Here is a 24,405-nt window from a genome sequence, read left to right as displayed (position 1 = left end):
GACAGACACAGTGATGAAGCTGGTACGTGTTTGCAGTACACAAGCCACAAACGGTTAAGACAGCGGACTCCACTGTGTGATGTGACTCTCTCTCTCTCTCTCTCTCTCTCTCAGTGCACACACACACACGACGCACAAAACTCCTCATTTGAACATTCAATAGCAAATACTTAAACTAATAACAAAACATACTTACAGTAGCTGATTCAGAAGCATCAGAATTACCTCCTTTCCTAGGCTCACAAATCGGTTGTCCTTAAAATGCGTTGCTGTTCTTTTGTAAGTAATCTTAAAGATTCCTAAATGCATCTACTTTCTGAAGGCCAAATAAAGTGCTTTTGCTTTCGCCTAGATACACACAGCATCTCCTTGAAATGACTGCTTTAACACTACTGTGTTACTGAAACCACACCTTCTTTCTTTGTGTGAACATTCGGACGGCATTACGCAAATATTTCCATATAGTGACGTAGACACCAACTTTACAGATCTTCTTCATGCACCAAGAGCTTGTGACACTCCAAAGAGAAAGGAAAAATTTAAATCGCATCATATGACCCCTTTAAAATATCAATGGACATTGGGAACTTGGCTTACTGGTTGCAACATACTAAGTTGCAGTGGTTATGTAGGAGGTTCAATTATTAGTAGTATATATTCAGGAAATCTATCTATCTATCTATCTGTATATCTATCTATCCATTTTTTATTCCATTTATTACAAATTGAATTTTTTTTTATTCAAATACAGTTTGACTAATTTACAATTTACTAATCTACGTCGTCTAACTTTACTACTTCATTTCTGTCCTGTTTTTCATAATATCAGTCCATAAAAGTGTGACAAAAAGGTCAAATTATTATTGGAATCTGTTTGTTAAGGCAAACATCACTATCACTATTGCTCATGCTTTGGTTTATGAGCCAATCGATTTACTCTACAATTACACCTTTAATGGTAGCATGCAGTTGAAATTAAGCCAGTATTTAGACTTGTTTTTTAGTGTCCTGTTTTTGTGTAGAACCAGACAAACAGTAGCTGTCCCCCTGTTTTTCCCCATTTACAAGTGCAACCAATCAAAAGCTATCTATCAACCAGCAAATATTTCACCTAATGTGAAATGTGTGCTCATGTTGTGGATCTGCCATTCTGTCAGGCCCTGGTGGGAGATAAAACACTGGCCTTCTGGCTGATGGACAAGGAAATGTACACCAACATGAGCGATTTGATTCCCATGAACTCTGTTATTGATCGGGGCATCCAGCTCCACAAGATGATCCGACTGCTTACCCACGGCCTGGGAGGAGAGGGCTACCTAAACTTCATGGGTGAGTCTTTGCATTCATGAAAAAGAACAAGAAAAAAGGTCCATATTTGGACATGTAGATTGTTAGTGGATTATCTTTGCAACAATGTATTAAAAAAAAGAAAAAAGAAAAAAAATTGTGATAACAAAAGAACCAAGAATTACACTACACCAAAAAAAAAAAACATTACAAAAGGTTCCTTGCATAAAAACAAATGTAATTTAGTTGAAACATTGGCCAATACTTTGACCTTTTGTCTTTATTGTTGTCTTTTTTTTTTTTTGCTTTGTATTTGTTGTTTGTTTTGTTTCATTTTACTTTGTGTTTTATTTTAGTTTGTTTTTGTAGTTTTTTGTTTTGTTTTATTCCTTGAATTCAATGTGCCATTACTTTTCTTTAGCACCAGAGGCGTATCCAGTTTTTCGTTGTTACAAGTACTGTATTGGATCTGTTAGACAAACAGTTGCCTACCATAAAAGTACCATTGAAAGTAGCTAGTTTTGAACAGCAAATGTCTGTATTCCCCCTGACCTGTCCCAAGGTATTGACCTTCTTGATTTTACCCTGTAATTACAATATTACAGCATCATTTGATATAATAACTCAAATAGTTATTTTTAAGTTATTTGTTCCCAACCTTGCTAAGTCCTAGTTTTTTTTTAAATATACAGACCTGTTACTGCCATTTTTTCCAGCTTGTTTTCTTATATTTATTTATTTACTTTTTGTGCTGATTGTTTTTTATTTTATTTAATTTTTTTTGTTTTGTTTCATGTTTGTGTTTAGCTTTGATTCGTTTATTTTTTTGTGCTTTACTTTTTTTTATTTGTTGTATTTTTGTGTGTGTGTGTGTTCTTTTGTGTTTAGTTATATATAATATATATATATATATATATTATTATTTTTTATTTTTTTGTCACACATGCCTTCAATTCTGAAACCTACATTTTGCTTACATAGTACTTTGTATTATATACACATTACATTGTGCGTTGATGTTGCTTAGGCTGAATAGGCTAATCTGGATTAGCCTTTTTTAGGTATTGTTTTAGCAAGCTCATGTTCAGATATTGCTCCAGTCTGGTATTTAATTCCATCTTTTCAAAGTCCAATCACTTTTGTCTATCATTAATAATTGTGTAATTAATCGACACATCATCAGTTCGGTTCAGCTCTTTGTGATATTAAAGAAGTGGTCATTGTTCCTATAAGTGGTTGACCGTCAGCTTGGTCAATAATCAGCCTAAACAGTGTACTAGCCCCACCTGCTGACCAGGTGCTGACGCTGTACTGTCACATTACATAAATGAACTCACCAGTTCTGTTTAAAAGAGACTGTCTTTTCCCTAGCCAAGGCTATATTCACATCACACACACGACCCAAACCCCACAGATTAGCTTGTGTTTGTGAGCATATGGGCTGACTCATCCATGATGCACACAGGAGTGCTGTTATTGTTTACTGCTGTTCTTGTTTTGCCAATACCACTAACAGTAATGACAGCTACAGATGTGGACTGCCTGACGCAGACACTTTCGACTCTTCACTTGTAGTATATCTGTAAAAAGCTTTTGTCTGCTGACTGAAATTACTGTCCTAGTGGTGCTGTGCCCATTTTTATTTGATTTTTTTTTCAGTCGGTTAAGCCTCTGAAAAGCAAAGGCTAGAAGGAATGTAAAGAGACATTGGGAACGTTTGCTCAAAAGAAAACATACTTTGTTCATGTAGCCATCACACTGAGAGATGTCAAAAACATGACATTTTTTATCTTTTTATTTTTTATTTATTTTGTTTATTTGCTTATATTTTTTTATGATTCTATGTCATTAAGATCTAAAAAAAAGACAAAATAACACTTTATTTCATTTATTTGTTTAGTTCTTTTTTTGTCAAAGAGATCTAAAAAACATGGCAATTATTGTATTTATTTTTATTATTTTATTTATTTAGATATTTTGTAATATTTTTATGCCAAATAGATGTTAAACACATGGCTATTTTATTTTGTTTTATTTATTTATTTATTCATTTATTTATTATTATTATTATTATTTTTACTGTAGTACAATCCAGGATATAAAACAGTGACATGTAAAAGCGAATGCCCTCTATAGAGGACAAAATTCATTATGGGGAACCAGGATCATTAAAATATATCTGGACTTGAAATATCCCTTCCAATTAAACTTTTAGTACAACAGGGATGAAGTACTATGCGTTATCCACATTTCTGACATGTTTATTCCTGAGATAAATGACATAAAAACGTTTTACAAAAGAATTTAAACATAATTAAATGGTTAAAATGTATCATCAAATCTGAATTTTTGTTTAATGTCTCACTTAAAGAAATATCTAAAATTTGCTCAAAGTGGCCTATTCATGCTCTTTATAAAATGAAGGTAATCAACAAGCCAAAGCAAGAAAAAAAAAAAGGTAAATACAGGACGACGTGTCACGTCAATGGATCAATGGCTGTGAAGTCATTTAGCCAGTGCAAAGCAAGAACAAATTGTTTGTGCAAGCAAATCAATCTGAGCTACCCACAACTCGACGAAGCCCATCTATTTATTCTCTAGTGGCAGAAGATGCTTGCAAACTAAAAGGCCACAAAGAGAGGACGGCCATGTTTGCAATGCAGAAAGAAGATGAGCGCTGTGAGGCAGAGACTCGACATTATACACACTTGCGAGGCAGCAATGAAACGGCTCAGTGGTTTCATCATTAAATCAGCAGGTGGAGAGTGAGATGAATGTACGCTTGACTTTCAAGGATGGAGCAAAACTTCTGGATCACCTTCAGAAACACAGAGCTATGACTGGCTGTATTCAAACTGTGGTTTTGATCAGTCACAACTGATGCAGAATTTGGCTAAATTAACATTAAGATTGTTGAACAATCAAATTAACAAAGAATGTTGAAGTCACCCAGTATATATATTTTTCATATTTCACAATAATATCCGCTAAAAACACAGACAGCTCTGAAATAAAGTTCTTATTAAGTCCAGGTGGTCGGTAAACAATAGCACAAAGCACAGGAGTTAACAGTTGCATTTCAAATACTTGGAGTTCAAAACTTGAGAAGCGCTCAGTATTGAGCCTATTACAAATAAAAGTATCCTTAAAAATAGAGGCCACACCGCCTCCCCTTCCCGTTTCTCGGGAGTATTAAGAACTGCAAAATTGCTAGGTACCACTTCTCCAAAAACAGACATATCGCCGGCATTCAACCACGTTTCAGTAATAAATAAAAAATCTAAGTTTCGAGCTCTAATGAACTCGTTTAAAATAAAAGTCTTGTTTCTCGAAGAACGGACGTTTATCAACGCCAACCTGATTTCTGGTCCCGCATCGTCCACCGAGATACCGTAAGACTGCTGCAGGCCAAGTGGTACAGAGCGAAGATTCTGCAGATTAGCTCCCCTCCAGTAGGGACGCAGGGCCCGCCACGGATGGGTCATCACGGGCTCCGCCAGTCCGACGGGCTGCACCCTCCGCGGCATCGCTCTCTCCGAGCGCCGACACAGCACCCGGTCGCCACTCCATCCCCACAGCAGCACATCCGCTGGGCAAGGCGTTCTCGGAAGAGAGACTAGGTACACTTTTAGTTTCACCAACTTTCCTCCCCGCTTTCCACGACAGCGCCATTTCTTTTCCAGAGGAGGCCAGGCCTCGCGTTTCAGCCAGGTAGGAATAATCAGCGGTGGCTTAGTGATTGGGAGCCGCAACTCACCTCTTCCATCTTCAAAATATATCTCATATGAGCTTCGAATATTAAAAAGTGTATGACGGTCATAAATCAGTGCGGAGGTAGCGTCATGTATAAACAATGTTGTTAATAAAACAACCATAAAAAACAAACAGGGAAGGACAGAGAGACAGCATGCCATAAGCACCGGTGCCATCTAGCCTATTAACTTACCCTCATGTTGTTCCAAACCCATAAGACCTCCGTTTATCTTCGAAACACAGTTTAAGATATTTTAGATTTAGTCCGAGAGCTCTCAGTCCCTCCATTGAAACTGTGTGTACGGTCTACGGTTCATGTCCAGAAAGGTAAGAAAAACATCATCAAAGTAGTCCATGTGACATCAGAGGGTCAGTTAAAATTCTTTGAAGCATCGAAAAATATATTTTGGTCCAAAAATAGCAAAAACTATGACTTTATTCAGCATTGTCTTCTCTTTCGGGTCTGTTGTGAGCACGTTCACTGCAGTTTGTGATATCAGGTTCGCGAACGAATCATTCGATGCAACCGGATCTTCTTGAACCAGTTCACCAAATCGAACTGAATCATTTGAAATGGTTTGCGTCTCCAATACGCATTAATCCACAAATGACTTAAGCTGTTAACTTTTTTTAATGTGGCTGACACTCCCTCTGAGTTCAAACAAACCAATATCCCGGAGTAATTCATTTACTCAAACAGTACACTGACTGAACTGCTGTGAAGAGAGAACTGAAGATGAACACAGAGCCGAGCCAGATAACGATTGAAAGATTGACTCGTTCTCGCGTCAAGGACCGTTTCTGTCAGACACGTCCGATTCGAGAACCGAGGAGCTGATGATACTGTGCATGAGTGATTCAGGGTGAAGCAGGCCGACACACAGAGCGTCTGAACCGAACTGATTCTTCTGGTGATTGATTCTGAACTGATTCTGTGCTAATGTTATGAGCGCGGGTAAACCTAAGGCTTGAATCAAGGGCAATCATCGCCAATGACGCCATTACGTCGAGCGCAAAATAACCGGTGAACCGTTTTCTTTAACCGGTTTATTGAATCAAACTGTCAGAAAGAACTACTGTTGATCCAAAAACCGATGCAACTGCTCCTTGACGCAACTGGTTCTTTATCTGGCTCGGCTCGGTGTTCATCTTCAGTTCTCTCTTCACAGCAGTTCAGTCAGTGTACTGTTTGAGTAAATTAATTACTCTGGGATATTGGTTTGTTTTAACTCAGGGAGTGTCAGCCACATTAAAAAAAGTTAACAGCTTAAGTCATTTGTGGATTAATGCGTATTGGAGATGCGAACCGTTTCAAATGATTCAGTTCGATTTGGTGAACTAGTTCAAGAAGAACCGGATATCACAAACTGCTTTGTTTTGAAATCTTTCACAACAGACACGGAAGAGAAGACAATGCTGAATAAAGTCGTAGTTTTTGCTATTTTTGGACCCAAATGTATTTTCGATGCTTCAAAAAATTCTAACTGACCCTCTGATGTCACATGGACTACTTTTATGATGTTTTTATTACCTTTCTGGACATGGACAGTATACCGTACACACAGTTTCAATGGAGGGACTAATAGCTCTGGGACTAAATCTAAAATATCTTAAACTGTGTTCCGAAGATGAACCGAGGTCTTACAGGTTTGGAACAACATGAGGGTAAGTTATTAATGTCACAATTTTGATTTTTGGGTGAACTAACCCTTTAATGTGCAATACTATACTACAATACTATATACATTTAATTCTATTTTATTTTGTTTATTTTTATTTTGCAGTCTTTGAATGCACTTAACCCAGTAAATTGAAAATATATAGATCTAGGTTTGTCAGATAATTAATATATAAGCTCTGTTAAGACCGAGCTGGAACAGAGGAGAATAAATAAAAGAGAAAGTCAAGGAGTGCTCAAACCTGAAAAATTGAGTGTGAGATAGAGGAAATGAGCATAATTGACTGGGAGCTTGCAGTAGTCATGAAGTCATTTTCTAAACAAATGGCTGTTGGTCTGTTTTGATATTTTTCATGATAAAGACCCAAGCAAATGCATTTTCTTTATATGTTTATTTAACGTAAAGGGTGAACTTGCTTTCAGCTCTAAATGTTTGTTGTGTGTGTGTGTAAGATGAAGGGGAGGATCAACTAAACTGATTGGTCTCTGAAAACGGGGTCGTATGTGGTTCAGATATAGGTCATCGGGATTAATCCTGAATCACATTTTAAAAGGATCATCTCATCTAGCTCAGTGTTTGCGTATGCTAATGACTGCTCGCGTTTTCCAGACAACCTTGTTTCAAGGGCAGCTCTCGACTATCAATAGTGTTTTACATTGAAAGTCCTGAAAGACTGTTTTCATTTGAAAAGGAAGAAGTTGGCTCTACATAAGGAGTTGACAGGCTCACTAAAATATTCTAAAGTTATGACCCTCTGTTCTGTGCTTAAATCCAAACAATCTAAACCTGAATACGAAGTGCTTAGTAATTAGTCATTATGAAATTTTGGCTACTGAAAATGCATAAAATCGTTTTGGATGACCAAAATCAATGACCAAATTGGCCAATTCTCTAATGGCGCATATTGACTTTGTCAGTGTATATTTCATTCACATTGTAAACATGTCAGCTAGGACTGGGTTTTCAATATTATTTTCTCAGTTTTAATCCATTTTAACTTGGATGAACCAACATCTTTTATTTTGGATTCCATTTACATTGAAAGTTGGATGTTGGAGTTGGAAATGACATCACACCCGAGTCGGAAAAAAAGATTAATGTTGTTTCCTGTATCAGTCAATAAAAACACATGAAAGGCAGTATTTTGCAAAGATAATGATGAAATATAATGTCTACAGATACAGTTAAGGTCAGTTAACTTTACATAAACCCTGCAGAATTTGCAAAATGTTAATTATTTTACCAAAATAAGAGGGATCAAACTAAATGCAGGTTATTATTATTATTATTATTATATTTTTATTTTTGTACTGACTCATATACAACTATCACAGAAGGTTCAAACGCTCACTAATGCTCCAGAAGGAAAACCATGCATTAAGAGTCGGGGGTGAAGACTTTTGATCAGAATAAAGATTCAAAAGTTCAAAAGGCTCTTAATGCATGTTATTTCCTTCTAGAGAATCAGAGAGCGTTTGCACCTTCTGTAATAATTGCATATGAGTCCCTCATTTGTCCTCAGTGTGAAAAGATGGATCTCAAAATCATACAGTCATTGTTGGAAATGGTTCAAATACACAAAAATACTGAAAACAACCCTGTGAATACAGATGGATTTCCACTGTAAAATGTTGCAAGATTTGAACTTGTAAGCAGCTAGGCTCAATTCATGTAATCGAACCTCCATAGACTTATGTTCATAATTATATTTGCTGTAGCTGAATTTAGTATAGTTATGTAGTTCCCTGTCTGTTAATTTTAAATCAGCTCTGAATTTAACGGCTGTATAACTTTGCAACATGGGGTGCTTTTTCAGCTCTTTATCCAGCTTTTAATCAAACGCTGACTTTGAAGCGCTTCACCATGATGAAGCAAACGCTAAGCTTTGAGTACACCTTCTGCTTCACTTCTAACTGTATTACACACTCTTTTCCCTGGCATTGAATTTCTCTGTGTGTGTCATTTGGGAATCTCAGCTGCCAGTGTGAGGCCTGCTCCACAATACAGCTCTCAGGCTCCCACGGCTTTGCAGCTTCAAGGTGCTTCAAAATCAGACGCTTTGAAGGGACGTTGTTCATGTCTGACCACCTTTAAATGAGCTAATGATGGTGGTTTCATATTCCACTGTCGTGTCTAAATGGCTCAAGATTAGTTTTTTTTTACTGTAAGGCTGTATCTATGCCAGATAGCTAACAGGAAATGAGCAAGTCGTGTTTTTTTTATTATTATTATATTTTTTTTTTTAATAAAATGTGTTCAGCAAGGGTGCATTAATTTGATCAAAATTAAAGACATATATAAAATATTTATATTTAACAATTTTTTAAACGTTATACTGTAAAAAGAATAAAAAATCTAGCAGGCAAAACAGTTTTTAGCATCGATATATATAATAAGAAAAGATGTAATGATGCAAAGAATTCAGTAGTGCCATCACAGGAATACATTACGTTTTAAAATATATTCAAATTGATTTTTTTTTCATTTACAATAATATTTAATAATATTAAACAAATTTAACCTTACCCCAAATTGAATCTACATTGTGAGATTTGAAGTCCCAATTGTTAAAAAAAGTTACAATTTAATACGTGCTCTTTTGGAACAAAGTAAGAAAATGATTTAAAAAATACTATTTTTTTAAATTTTGAAGCCTATATAGAACTTTTATATTATATTATATTATATTATATTATATTATATTATATTATATTATATTATATTATATTATATTATATTATATTATATTATATTATATTATATTATATTATATTATATTATATTATATTATATTATGCAGCATATTAATATTATGATACTTTTTAAATATGTATTTTTAAGCCCATATAGAATTTTTTATGAGATTTTCAAGCTCATTTGTCTCCAACATTCTCATTAATACAAAAACACAAACTCTAATTACTATTATACAAGAAAAATACATAGCTGGTACAATGTATGGTCATGTCAGTTGTGCCAGTTATAATTGTTTTTTGCTAACAGTTGGTGTAAATTTTCTAGTAGTATACAGGATTCTGTATAATGTTATCCTTCAGGACATAATGCCTTATGGAAGATACTTATTAATGCAGATGTAGTCATGCTGCTTGTACAATAGATGTATCCTGTAACTCAAACACAGTTTGTACAGTTATCCCTATACGCTTGTGACAATATACATTGGATGTAGAATGTAGCTACAAGCTCTAACCATTTCAAATGCTGCAATTTGTAACGTCCATATTACTGATAGTATGGTTGGAAATGTAACTCATAAACAGGTGCACGCTCATGGTGATGTGTGCCTGGGTATGAAAATGATATACTTGAATTTGGCACATTTTATGGTAACCTTATCAATGTAATATATATTGTTAAATGCAGTGTTATTTATTGAGTTACAATTGGGAATACAAATGTGAAATCCATGGGTACTGAGAGTATTGTACATAGGGGTAGGCGCATATAAGCTTCCTTGCTTCAGCCTACTCCTTTTGAGCTTCCATTACTGTGTAAGTTTATGACTTCTGTAACAACCATGATTCTGAACAGCTCAAATAAACTAAACTAATCTAAAAAAAAATAATAATTTAAGGAGCTGAAAATAGATGCGCCATAGACCAACTCAAACCTGGTCTAAAGTCTGGCACAATCTTTTTTCTTTGTTATTTAAAGAGTGTACACGCTGCTTATTAAACACAGGGACGCACAGCAGCACACAAACATGCCAAATATTACAAATTAAAGGATTGCAATGCATAAGAATTTTAATAAGCTGCTCCGTTTCATCTCGGAAATGCGTTCTGTCTTTGCGCTTGTCAAATTCCGCCGTGCAAATAGCAAATTCGTGTTTATTGATGTTACGCCCAAAAAACACCCATTACTCATTAAGAGAATAAGGACAACCCATTTATACCATGTGCCCGGGCCATGTGCCCGCTCAACTGTTTTTCAGTCGTTAAAATAGCAAAAGTGGATTTGGACACACCCTGAGTGCACCTGCACCGTGCGCTTTACACTTTGCGTTTAGATCGTTAAAATAGGGCCCATAATGTTAATATACCAACCTATTGAAGTACTGAAAGTCACATGGTGAACCAAAGTCCATCACAAGCAGCTTTTAAATAATAACAAAATGTGCACAGTGTCATTCACACAAATGCTAAACACCATCATGGTAACACACATGAAACAATTAACCTTCATTTAACAACATTCGGTGTAACACACAACCCTAATATTCAAAACTGTTAAGAAGAGATATAGTAAAAAAAAACTGTAATATTATACTATATATATTATACTGTAATATTATATTATATATTCACTGTAAATTATATGGTCTTTTTCTAAAAACTTCTAAAAACGGTATACTACCATAAAATGAATGTCCAATACAGTTTCTCACTGTATATAGTAGAGGAATTTACTGCTAACCATTTAACAGGTTTTTCCTATAGCATTTTTACAGTCTTTTACCGTTAAATTCACAGTCATTTTTTACAGTGTACTGACAGTTGGGAAGGGGATTTAAATGTGCTTAATTGTCATATGTGACAACACCAAAAAGCTAAATGTCATTTAAAATAATAAATTATTTAGAATTGTTGATAAAATATGATGTGGACGTGTTCTTGACAGTTTTTGTGAAATGTAGCCATCATTAACAGAGAAGGAACATCTGGCTTTATAATGAAGGATGTGAAGTACACCTCTCTACACATCTGCTGTATGATTCCTGTTGAACTGAATAAACTCCAGATTTACATCCATGAGAGAAACGAATCCAAATCCTCCGGTAAAGCCATGCAGCAAACAGATCGGATTCTTCAGATGAAGTTGACTTTCTGCTTTGTGAAGTTTGTTGAAGTTTGCAGACTGCCGTCATTGTGTTTCTGTTTCTTTGGGGAAACTGGGAGGATATTTCACCTGCTGTGATTGTTATTGTTCTAATTCCCTGGTGATTTTCCCATTTCCATATTTTCCGATTTTGAGACACGGCTGTATCCCGGGATTAGACAACATTTGTGATCATCAGCACTCTTACTACACGTTTAGACATTGGAGATTTTATTTTATTTTTTAATTTTTTTCCAGTCAGGGTTGATGTTATTGATAACTTTTAATAGGCCTAATTTAAATGTTTTAATAAAATATTTAAATTAAATGAAAATTTAAGCTTATAAAACTTTAACTTAATACAAAATGCTGCCTTGGCACTGAACTTAATTAGTTTAGTACAACTTAATACGTTTAAGTACCAGAATTGCTACAACTGAAATAAAAATAAAGAATAAAAGTATTTAATGGCATAAAAATGACAGTCACATGTAAAAATGACTTAATTTGTATTATGTTATATTATATTATATACTTAGAATATTAATATTCTACAACTTTCAATATATTAAATATTAACTTTTAAATATACATTACATTAACGTAGTCATTTAGCAAACGTTTTTATTCAAAGCAACTTACAAATGAGGACAATCGAAGCAATCAAACCAAAAATGCTTAGTCTAATGCACTACACGTAGCAAGTTTTTTTTTTGTTTTTTTTAAATGAAATAGAACAGAAAAAATAATATAGAATGCTAATGTTAGAGGGTCATTTTGTTTTAATAAATAAAAAAACAAAACAAATATATAAAGTAGAATAGAGAGTGCAATTGGAGGGTCATGTGTAGATGGAAGATATAATATAATGTAATATAATATAATATAATATAATATAATAAAAAAATACAAAGCTGCTGGTCTTGGCTACGTTTTTATACAATCCAACCCCCCCCCCCACCCCCCCCCCCAAAAAAAAACAACAACAACATCTATTCTATTCTAAAGTATATACTATAATTGCTGTATCATATTATATTATTTAAATTATAATATTATTATTAGTGGTATATTTAATAATTGTCGTTGTTGTTTTGCTGAATTAGCTTTTTTTCTATTACTTTTCAAAAAGATTATGACACATGCATATACTGGCTTAGAGCTTGGTTTAAAGTTTTGTGAGCATATATATCGTTGGATCAGCAAACAGACTGAGTGTGGTCTGAACATCTCTAATCCTGACCTCAGGCCATCCTCATCGTCACAGCACATGTTCTTCCTCCCTGTTTGCTTATGCTTCGACACTTCTTTTACAGCTGCGTAATTTATTTCTTTAGAAAGCTCTGTCTGTTCCACCTCATCCTGGCATCCATTTTTATTTCCATCTTTCTGTCTCCTTCCTTCTCTCTCTGAATAAACAACTTACCTCATCACCATCGCTGTGCCTCTGTTCTCTTGCTTGTCAAAGTGCCTCCTTGGAATTCAATTACCCAACTGTTGTTTTATGATGTTTTCTTGTCAGCTGATGACGGATTCATTATCTCATCACTCTGCTTGACAAGACTGTCACAACGCTCTCTTTGCCTTTTATTCCACTGCTCATGCTTGTCCTGCAAATGTATTGGCTCGCTCTCGTCTCCAGTGCTGTCTGTGATCTCCACTGCCATCTGCTCCATGGCTGAGCTCATCGTGTCCTCAGACAGCTGGAAAACATTGAAACCCCGCTGTTGTGATCCTGTCAAAGACTCCATTGTGTTTTGCAGCAGAGGCCACTTAATGTCTGATATGACTAAATATTTATGCACCGAGCAGCAGAATATGGTAGGCAGTTGTGTTTGTATTGTTAAATGCATCTCTGATTACATGCACTTTTGTTTAAGATATCGGTTGCTGTCAGTCACTAATGTTGGGACTGTCAGCTTCTCTCAGGTTATGGAAGTTGCAGGAAAAAAAAAAGAGTCAGACAAATAGTATTTATATATTTTAAAAAATTATAATAATCAACACAGCATTAAAGTTACAATATGTATGATATTCGCAGTAAAGTATCCAAAAACCACTAGGTTAGTGTTATATATTTTGTCCAGCTGATTACTAAAAATATCTCTAAGGTTTTCATCTACTTGTAAATCATGAGAAAATGTCCAATTCTAAACAGTGACACGGGGCAGTGCAGTCAACTGTCAATGATGTTAGTTACCCTATGTTACCGCCTTTACTGACGTAGAAACCACATGACAACAGTGTCGTGGACAAATGCGGAAGTAGCTTCGCGACAAACTTCAACTAGAAAGAGATGCCTGTGAGTTGTGTTTTACTCGACAGGTGAGTTGTTTTGATTCGTATCTTCACAGAAAACTTATGCTATTATAATGATCAACAAGATTAGTATTATGGGGCATACACGCCAAATGCGGGGCATTGCATCTCTAGACCCGCATGAGAACGCGTCTGATCCATAGTTTGATCGTGTCTTTGCATTGACTTTGTATTTAATCTACTCGCGCAAATCGTTGAACTCATGCGTTAAATCCATGATTTTTCTTTCCGTCTGATTGATGGCCATCAGCGGTTGGGTAAAAGACAACAAATCCCATCATTCCACGCTCCTCCTTAGCGTCATCAAACCACGCCATTGTTATTATTTTGATAGTGTACCCTCTTGTGGCAGGTCCTACAACCTGTACCTTTAACAATCTTTAAATTTTAAATGTAAATGTAAAAAGTTTTGTATATCTTTATTTTTTACCATTTCTAGTTTTTACCATTTCTAGTTTTTGCTACAATTTGAGTTTTTGAGTCTAAAGTTTATATTTAAAAAATGTCTTTATATAGACATTTTTTAAAATGTCTATATATATATATATATATATATATATATATATATATATATATATATATATAATTTATATATAAATTACCAGACTTCCAAATAAATTGAATATTCTTTGCATTAAACCACAAATTTGAAAATTAAAGGAAAGAAGTCTTTACATCTTTACAATGTGGTTTCACCAAGAAGTAAAGAATATGGTTTGAAATATATTTAAAAGAAAATATTATAAAATATAATATTATTTATTGTTGTGTAGTGTATTTTAAATATATGTTATATAACAGTTTTATTGCTTGTCGTTGACCGCTGAGTAAAATATATACAAAGTTATACACAATGTAATATAGGCCTTTACTTAAATCTGAAGGAAAATTTAGGCAATTTCTCATATGTTATAGTGCTATAAGAGACATAAAAAGTGGTACATCAAAAGTCAATCCTTTCTATTCATGTTACTTAACCCTCAGACAAGGTCATTTTGTTTTTCATAATGCATTATTCAGTCCTATCTTTTCGTCTCCCAGTTCATTATGCATGTGTGTTTGGGGTGTTTCTCTCTGTTCTTTCAGAAATGTTATAAATAAAGGGTCTGCGGATTCATTTAGCATTCATTCGTTTGTAAGAAAAGAAACTTGCTCTGGGAATAGATCTCGAAGCCGTACACTTCTCTTGTCTTGGTTTGATAATGGCAGAGAGTTTGAAGTGAACATTCGCTGCAGGAGGTGCTTTAAGAGGGAAAGGTTGGTACAGGGTGAGGGCAGGTTACTCGATGACTCTTTGCTCTAAGTCTTTGTTCAGAGAGGATTCTTCACTCAAATTTGGTACTTTTTCAGAGGTGACCTTTTGAAACATTAGAATTTTCAATTACGTTTTTGAATGTGGATATCAGGGAGAAAAAGATACGGCCATATCACTGTCAAACTAACAAGTTTTTTTTGGAGGAAAAGGTATTTTTGAAGTATAAAGTCTCTACTTGTACTTAATACTGTTTTGTGGGTGAGGTGGGGGGGTTGAGTCAGGTATACGTACACTATGTTAATGGGACAAAATTATAAATCTTACAGAATAAAGTCTTTGAAAACTAAAAAAATGGCAGTTGTTTTGTGTTTAGGGAAAGGGGATAGAAATTACAGTTTGTACAGTTTAAAGCCATTATGCCTGTGGATTTATTTTTTTTCTCACCAAGGCCATTTTAATAAAAAATACAGTAAAAGCCGTAATATTGAGAAAATTTTGTTACAATGTAAAATAACCGTATATATATTCTTGTGATACAAAGCTGAATTTTCAACATCATTACTCCAGTCTTCATTGTCACATGATTCTCTCATGAACGTGCGTCATCTACAGCGTCATTTACAGCGATATCGTTGACCTGATTGCAAATAAATGCACAGACACTATTTAACTGAACAGAGATGACATCACTGAATTCAATGATGAACTGCCTTTAACTATCATTTTGCATTATTGACACACTGTTTTCCTAATGAATGTTGTTCAGTTGCTTTGACGCAATGTATTTTGTTTAAAGCGCTATATAAATAAAGGTGACTTGACTTGACTTGAACGTGCGTATCACAGTAAGCGGCAGCTAGAGATTACGGTTTATAAAGTTTTAAAATTTGATATATTTTTTAATTTTATTTATCAGTGTACAACATAAACTAAACAATACAATCATTGCACATAAAACAGAATCAGAGTATACAAATGTAGTACATACATCAACAGGCCCATTTTGTATTAGCAAATTAAAACTGAAACAAAGTCATGAAGCACATGAAATCGAAAAATTTGTGTTGACAGTGGGTAGAAAATTATATCGTTAGTCAAAGGGTTCATGATGGATCAAAAAAATATATTCCAGGTCTCTAAAAAGATGTGGATTTACTTTTTTTAAGCTGTATGTTAAATATTCCATGTGTAGTGTATCGTTTATAATACGTTTAAATAATTCAAATGTAGGTGGTTGTTCTTTTTTCGAATTCAGTAATATATATTTCTTAGATACATAAGAAATCAGACCTATCCTTTTTATAAATACAGAGTCTAATGTTTCATTTAAGTCCACCCAAAAAAGATATGTTAAAGGAGTCTTGTGATATGTTTTCCCCAGGGTCATCACAGAGAACTCATGTACAGAATCCCAAAACTCATTTAATTTTTCACAGTTCCAAAAAATATGAAGATTGGATATTTTTCTTAAACGCATTGCTTCGCTTCAGAAGGCCTTTATTAACTCCTGGAGCCATATGGAGTATTTTTATGATAGTTTTATGCACTTTATTTTGCTTTAAAATCTCGGCATCCATTCACTGGCATTATAAAGCTTGGAAGAGCCAGGACATTTTTTTAAATACAACACTGATTGTATTTGTCTGAAAGAAAAAAGTCATATGAAGAGTTCATTTAAAAAAAAAAAAAAAAAAAAAAAAAAAAGGTAAACGCCAAAAAATAATTAACTGCCTGTATTATTCTTCACATATAGCGCATTCTGAACCCTACATGTTTTGTAAAAAAAGCTGATATTGTCCACTTTCAAGGCATCGTGAGTTCATGTTTTACTGCAGAAGCTGACAAGTGCCCTTGTTTTGTTTTTTTTGTGGACAGAAGCTGATATTCAGGTCAGGTGACAAGGCCACTAGTCATTTCAAAAAGACGCACTAGCTAAGAAGAGTTTCGTCAAATCTGACTACAAGGAATCAAGGATGGATAATTTTGATGAAATTTGCAATATTTTATTTGGGGCTTAATAGGAAAATTAAAGCTGAAACTTTTCCCGGAACCTTGCAAAAGCAGCGCATTACAGTTGTGAGGGAAAAACTCCCTGTATTGTGTGTAATCACAACAACAACATTTTTGCCAGGCATCTAACACTGTCAGCTGAGGAGATTACAAAGATAAAAACGAGTGTGTTTGTTTAACTCTGAAACATGAAATATGGAGTTAATCGCTTTTGCTATAAAACAAGCTTTTAATACATAAAAAAACATACTTTTAATGAACTTTAATTTTGTAAGTTACCTGTTAATACTTAATCAAAACACCCAACCTAACAAGACAAGGGGTCATCAGATGCCCATTTTCCACAAGTTAATATGATTCTTTAGGGTCTTAATGAAAAGTCTGTAACATATTTTGGTAAAAAAAAAATTAAATGCTAGTGTAATACAACACCCTTTTTACCTTGTCAAAATCAGTTCTGCAGACATCAGCCATTTTTGTTGCATGTTGCTTTAAATGCTAATGAGCTCTGCTGACTCCGCCCCTCTCCTCCATGCTGTGACGAACCGTGCTCTGAGAGACTGTTTACTTTACTGCATTTAGCTGCAAAACTTGCTAACTAGCACGTTATTAGGAAGGCGATTGCAAAGATTCATAATGATCGGTAGAAAACCTGGATCAGGAATGATTCATGTGAACATAGATTGCGTCTTCAGTGTATCAGATGTCGGGAGTAAATGACGACTGCTATTTTCATTGATACATCCAACAACAGAAGACCTCAATCGGTTTGGAGCCATTCTTGTCTACATCCCTGCTCCAGCATAGAAACAATTGCAGTCGGACTGGTACATCTTACTCAGGGCAGGTTAAAGTTAATACACCAGTGTCAATCAACAATCGTGGGAGGGGCCTGGGTCCGTGTGACATCATACAGACAAGAAGCTGAGATCGGCCTGATTTGAAAAAGGGGGTATTATTTTTAGGGATTAAATAAAAAGCAGTGGGTGGATTTTTATCATTGTAGGGGTAGATGTGTACGCACACTGCCATCAAACATTTATGTTCAAACAACATGTTAAAGTGAATTTGGCAACCGTTGACCCCTTTAAAAGGTTGAACTTTCGACTGACCTGCGCAACAAAATGTTCAAAGTGGCGGTTGCCACAAGGAAACTCAAAAATACTGTAGTTCTGCCAGACACTCAAACTAACTTGATCAACAATAACTAGCTTTTGAAGCAGTCTGTAAGAAACTTCTCTGTTGTGTTTAATTGCAGGCAATGAGTTTGGTCATCCGGAATGGCTGGATTTTCCCAGAATCGGCAACAATGAGAGTTATCATTACGCCCGCCGGCAGTTCAACCTCGTGGACATGGATCACCTGCGTTACCGGCAACTGTACACTTTCGACCGAGACATGAACCGCACGGAGGACAAGTACGGCTGGATAGCTGCTCCCCCGGTGAGAGAAAAATAACCTGGTCTTTCTTCCCAGTTCCAGTAAATATTACTTTCTGTTCTTCCTTTATCAGTCCATCAGTCTGGCTTGCTTTTTATCATCTTCCATGTTCTCAATCCACCGTCTCTCTCTCATTCTATCTGTCTTTATGTGCAGCATAAAGTAATTTTTTTCATCACCAGAACATCTGTCATTTCACTTAAACAACTATCAGTCCCTAACCAGCCCTGCAATCTCATTACTCAGACACTTTTTATAAAAATTTTCACGATATGGAAGATTCATATATGAATTATTAGCTGAGGATAACAATCCGGCTCATTGATGTGATTCAAATGCCGCGTTTCCACTGAAATTACATGGAACAATTGTACCAGGAACATTTTTCCCCAGGAGCTATTTTCCTCCCAGACCTGTTCCTTTCTGTGTTTCCACCGAGGTCTAAAGTACCGGAAAGATTAGGCAACACGTCTGGTGATGTAGGTCTGTGCGTGTTTCTCAATACAAAGTACGCACATTTCAGACTTGCATCCTCGGTAGATTGGACTGGATTGGATTGGATTGCTCATTCGTCTCGGGAGTGTGATGTTCGCGACGACACAAATCCGGTAAATGATCCGAATAAATGGTGGTTCAAATCACAATGCTGCGTGAACTCAACCAATCAGGATGTTTAGCGCCCAAGTCCCGCCCCCGAAAGTACCGGAACTTTGAAAAAGTACCACTTCGCCAGCAGGGACTTTCTGAGGGGCATTTTTTTACCCAGAACTTTAAGTTCCTGGTTCCTGTGGTGGAAACACATTGAGTACCAGAACAAAATCCCTAGTTCCTGGGTAAAGTTCCTGCGGTGGAAACGTGGCTGAAGTTATGAACGGCCTGATTTACTGCTGTCAGCCATGAAGGAGTGAGCGATGGAAGGCAGTGGCAGCTTGTCTTTAAAAAATGCTCCAGGTAAATACAACAAACTCAGGATCTGAGTCACAAAGGACAGAAAATAATTTCTCAGTTCAGAAAGTTTTACGGTACTGCACTTACAGTTGGACAAGGCATTCAGAGGATTCACAGAAAAGTGAAGCTTGTATTATTCTGAACAAAATGTTTGTTATTTGAGATTTAATTCTAAGTCGTTCTTGTGAAGTGGAACTACTTTACTTGATGGATGAATTCAATGTGATTTCAAGTGGATGGAGTTTTTCTCTGAACGTGTCAGTCTCATTTATTTCTGGTGGCCTTGCACATAAAACGCTTTCAGATGTTTACTGCATTTACGTGGTCATGACATGGCTGTACTTTGAAAGAGTGTGAATTTTGATGTTTATCTCTAAAACAGAACACAATGAAGTGCAAATTTCTAAATACAGAAAAATAAAATATTTAAATTTCCTTAATATTTATATTGTTAATTCTACCACGTTTCTTAAAAGCTTTAATGGTGTAAATAGTAATATTTTATTTTTATATATAGTCTGAAGCTTTAAAATCTGAGTTTGTTCCCATTGTACACTTCACTGTACTCGAATCTGAAGACTGGCTTATTTTTATTATTATTATTATTATTATTATTATTATTATGTTCATCTAGTAATCTATGTATTTTTACTTTTAACTATATTTTATATATTTGCTATTATGTAATTAACAAAAATGTTTCCTAACAGTCTAAGTTATAGTTAAAGACAACGCTGGTGTCCTTCCCCATAGAGTTTCATTGTCTGTTCCTCTCAGGTGTGATTGAGTCAGTCTGACCGGCAGCAAGGTGATCTTGCAAATGCAGGGAATTGGCAGGGATTAGATGGCAGACTGTGTAAATGATTCACTGAAGATGATTCACTTCCTCCTGTGATCTGCAGCCCATTTTACACCTGCTTCACCCTGTCCCACTTTGATGTTGCCACATTGTTTTAGATGAGGTCTGTGATAGAATAGGCGAGAATTATTATTATTATTTGTTTTTTTTCAAAGCTCAAATCAGATTTGACATTCTGTGGTGCACAAATGCATAAATGATAGAAAATAGCTTTTAAAATATCCCAAAAATAAATGAATAAAAATTTATAAAAAGCAATGCTAAATTAATAAAAAAAACTCACCCTCATGAAAATGAATTCTCATCCTTATGAAAACCCTATAAGTTTTATTTCATCCGAGGAGCACAAGAATGAGAGATGAGAGGATGTGTATAACTGTCAAGTCACATAAAAGTATCATAGCAGTAATCCGTATAAAACTTGGAAGCTGTTTTTTAAATCTTCTGAAGTCATATGATAGCTTTGTGTGAGGAAAGAGACTGAAGTTTAAGTTTGTAGTTCAATAAAAATCCCCATTCCACCCAAATCTGGTGCTTTAATGATACGCGAGAACATCTTGTGCCTCAACACTACACAAGAACGAAAAGAAAGAGATTAAATTGCGCAAAAACGTCATTGATTCTTACGTCTATGTGACAGATCTGAATGTGGGTATGTAAATTAAATTTAAGGAACTGAACCTGTTATTATACCTCCACACACCTGGTTATATATAGATTAGGGTGGCCACCTGCTAATAAGCCCAAGGGGGGACAAGGGGTATGTTTCTGAGGGACAATGTGGGACACTGCCTTGCGCGGCGGTGCCCCCACACCATGGGCAAACTAACTGATAGTGGTTTACCCATTTCTAGCACATACCACCTTACATGGTATATTAATAATGCCATATTCCCCTAAACGTGTAACTGCTGATGTATGTTCATGACAGAATTGACAGATGCACTTCCACTTACGATTTACCTTAGCTATTTTATTTATTTTTCATTACAATTTATTCACTTTAAATAAATTATAATATAAAATTCACTCACAAATTTCACTCACAACACAATATAAACTCACAACTCCAGAGGTTCACGGAACGAGAAGGGGGAGAAAGGATGGTGAACTTGCATGTTAGTAAAGGCAGGCGCATGAAAAAAAAACAGTTTGAAACAGGACACACCTTCTCTTTTTTTAATTGATGATGGCGGTGCCTCACTTTCTCCATTTTTCGAATTGGAAAGCATGCATCTATAAGTTCCTTCCCAGTGTGTCTGGTATGCACGTGCGTGCGCTGTCATGACAACAACAAAAAAGTTGACAACAACCTAGTCAGCAGTTCAACTGAGGGGTGGGTGTGGCAACAGTAGCGTGCTGAACTGTCAAGTAATGTTCATTTGGCTGCCTGGGGCTCGAGGATATAGAGCGACCAACTTTTTTTTAACAAGCATTGATTATGCGTGACACAGTCTCAATTTGTGGGACGCATGGATTGCGCTACGCGGGACGGGTGGTCACCCTAATATAGACCTTAAATTATAATATGACATATCAGTTAAATAAGTAAGAGCAAGTGTACAGTCAGTACAACATTTAACAGTGCTGTTCATCATGGAAAAATAGTCAAATGCATAGTTTGTACAAACAAACAAATAATTTGTAAAATCAAAATAGCATGTGGTTGATTGTTAATTTCATATAAATATTATTTATTATTAATAATAAATTAATAGGGAGAAACCAGGCTCAGTCGGGAGTGGGGGGCAGTTCTACTATGGCAAGACGAAACCAGCAGTTCAATTCCAGGCTGCAGCAAAGTCAGATTGTGCAGAGAACTCATCTGGTTCATTTGGTCTTCTTGTCCCGTTGGCCATCTAGGAGATAAGATCTTCACTGGGGATCTGTCTCTGGGGCTCTGAATCTCTAGGTGCTGATCCATCATCTGGGCTGGATACGTACTGGATCTGGGTGACTGCAGTGACCCTCTGATCTGGATACAGACTGGATCTGCTGGCTACGGTGACCTCGGAATAAGAGAGAAACAGTCTAATATTAGCACATATGCCATTCTTCTAATGATGTAGCAAGTACATTGGGTGTTATGGGAAGTATTCCCCGTTCCGGTTGTCCTAATTAATGCAGCCTAAAAATCTGTTAACGCATTTGAATATTAGAAATGTGTTATGTGTAAAACAGATTAAAGAGATGGGTCTTTAATCTAGATTAAGTAACATCTGAAACAAACAAAGTTAGGTAGGTTATTCCAGAGTTTTAGCACTAAATAGGAAAAGGATCTGTCGCCCACAGTTGATTTTGAAATTCTAGGTATTATCAAATTGCCAGAGTTTTAAGAACACAGTGGACATGGAGGACTATAATGGAATAAGATTTCACTCAAATACTGAGATCCAGCGCTGGAACTTTACCCAGGAACTAAGTACTTTGGGCCGGTACTCCGTGTGTTTCTACCGCAGGATAGATCTAAATCTAAATAAAGTTCCGGGTAAAAAAATGACCCTCAGAAAGTCCCTGCTGGCGAGGTGGTACTTTTTAAAAGTTGCGACACTTTCGGGGATGGGACTTGGGCGCTAAACAAGCTGATTGGTTGAGTTCACACAGCATTGTGATTTCAACCACCATTTATTCGGATATTTAGATTTTCAAAATATTACTGTTATTGTTTCATGAAATGTAATTTTAAAAGCATTTCAGGCAAAGAATGTAATTGTTTGAAATTTAAATCTGTGGTTTATTTATAAAGACAGCACCCATTTAAAAATGTGTTTCGTCGAATTCGGAGACTGTCAGCTCCACGCGATCAGTGGGAGCTCAGTAATCTTATATCCACCTAAAGCAGTCTCACCTCAGCTAGTACCTCTGATATTTGCCGCTGGCTCTGATGTCTCTTTAGTGGTTAAACATAAAATATAATTTATTTTGGGTAAATCTAACAGATAATCTTTGGTCTGTATTCAATTTATCTATATGTTAAAATGAAAATAAAAAGAGGCAATTGATATAATTGATTTTGTTTCATTGTAATGGCTAATTAGAATATCATCAAAAAGTTTATTAATTTCACTAATTCCATTCAAAAAGATAAACTTGTATATTATATTCCATAAGACCAATACAAAGAAAGGATTTTTAGAAATCTTGGCCAACTGAAAAGTACAACTGTTTGTACACTTCCTGTTAGTCTGAGGAAGGGCCATGTGAGGCCCGAAACGTCACTAATAAAAAAACATTTTTGAATGGGAGCTTATTCGGTGTGCGGATCTGTTACTTACTACAACATGGATTATACTTGTGATCCAGCACCCGTAATGAAAATAAGATGTGCGTGATTTACTCCTGTGGATACAACTGAAAAGTATGAACATGAAAAGTATGAGCATGTAAAGCACTCAATACTACCTTTTGCCTGAATTACTGCAGCAATGCGGCGTGGCATGGAGTCGATCAGTCTGTGGCACTGCTCAGGTGTTATGAGAGACCAGGTTGCTCTGATAGTGGCCTTCAGCTCTTCTGCATTCTTGTGTCTGGCATATCACATCTTCCTCTTCACAATACCCCATAGATTTTCTATGTGGTTAAGGTCAGGTGAGTTTGCTGGCCAATTAAGAACAGGAGCCGCATTCCCACTGTCGGGCCAGTGCGAGCCAGGGCTTAAAGCGGGCCGGGCGGGGCTCATAGCCTCGGGCCAGTAGCACCGAGGCCAGAATAGCGCAGGGTTTCCAAAGTGGAGCCTGAAGCTCCGCTGCGCGTCCCTAAAACACACCCTTTACACGCCTCTCAGAACAACGTCATGCAACCTCATCATTTCACCAACAAAGAGAAGTTATCAGAAAACTAATAAAATAAGTCACTGGAACATGCGCGATCACAAAACGAACATGATAAAAGCGGCCATTTGTTTGCATGCTTTGTTATATATTCAAATTCAAAAGCATCGATGTTTTAACTATAGAATAAGTGATACATTGCTCATATTGATTTAATTTATCAGGACTCAAAATTAATCACACATA

General features: G+C 35.8%; 1 protein-coding gene across 1 annotated transcript in view; it reads left to right on the top strand.

The window, feature by feature from the left end:
• Nucleotides 1-24,405, top strand: part of LOC132108177 (1,4-alpha-glucan-branching enzyme-like) — a 187,314-nt gene that overhangs the window by 129,180 nt on the left and 33,729 nt on the right. The window contains exons 12-13 of the mRNA XM_059514781.1: nucleotides 1,158-1,329; nucleotides 18,401-18,585. Of these exons, the coding sequence (XP_059370764.1) occupies nucleotides 1,158-1,329; nucleotides 18,401-18,585 (357 nt within the window). The remainder of the gene's footprint in view (nucleotides 1-1,157; nucleotides 1,330-18,400; nucleotides 18,586-24,405) is intronic.

The sequence above is a fragment of the Carassius carassius genome, chromosome 28 (assembly GCF_963082965.1).
Source record: "Carassius carassius chromosome 28, fCarCar2.1, whole genome shotgun sequence".
Taxonomy (NCBI): Eukaryota; Metazoa; Chordata; class Actinopteri; order Cypriniformes; family Cyprinidae; genus Carassius; species Carassius carassius.
The sequence above is the reverse complement of the archived record's forward strand: the minus strand, read 5'-3'. Positions and strand labels throughout refer to the sequence as shown.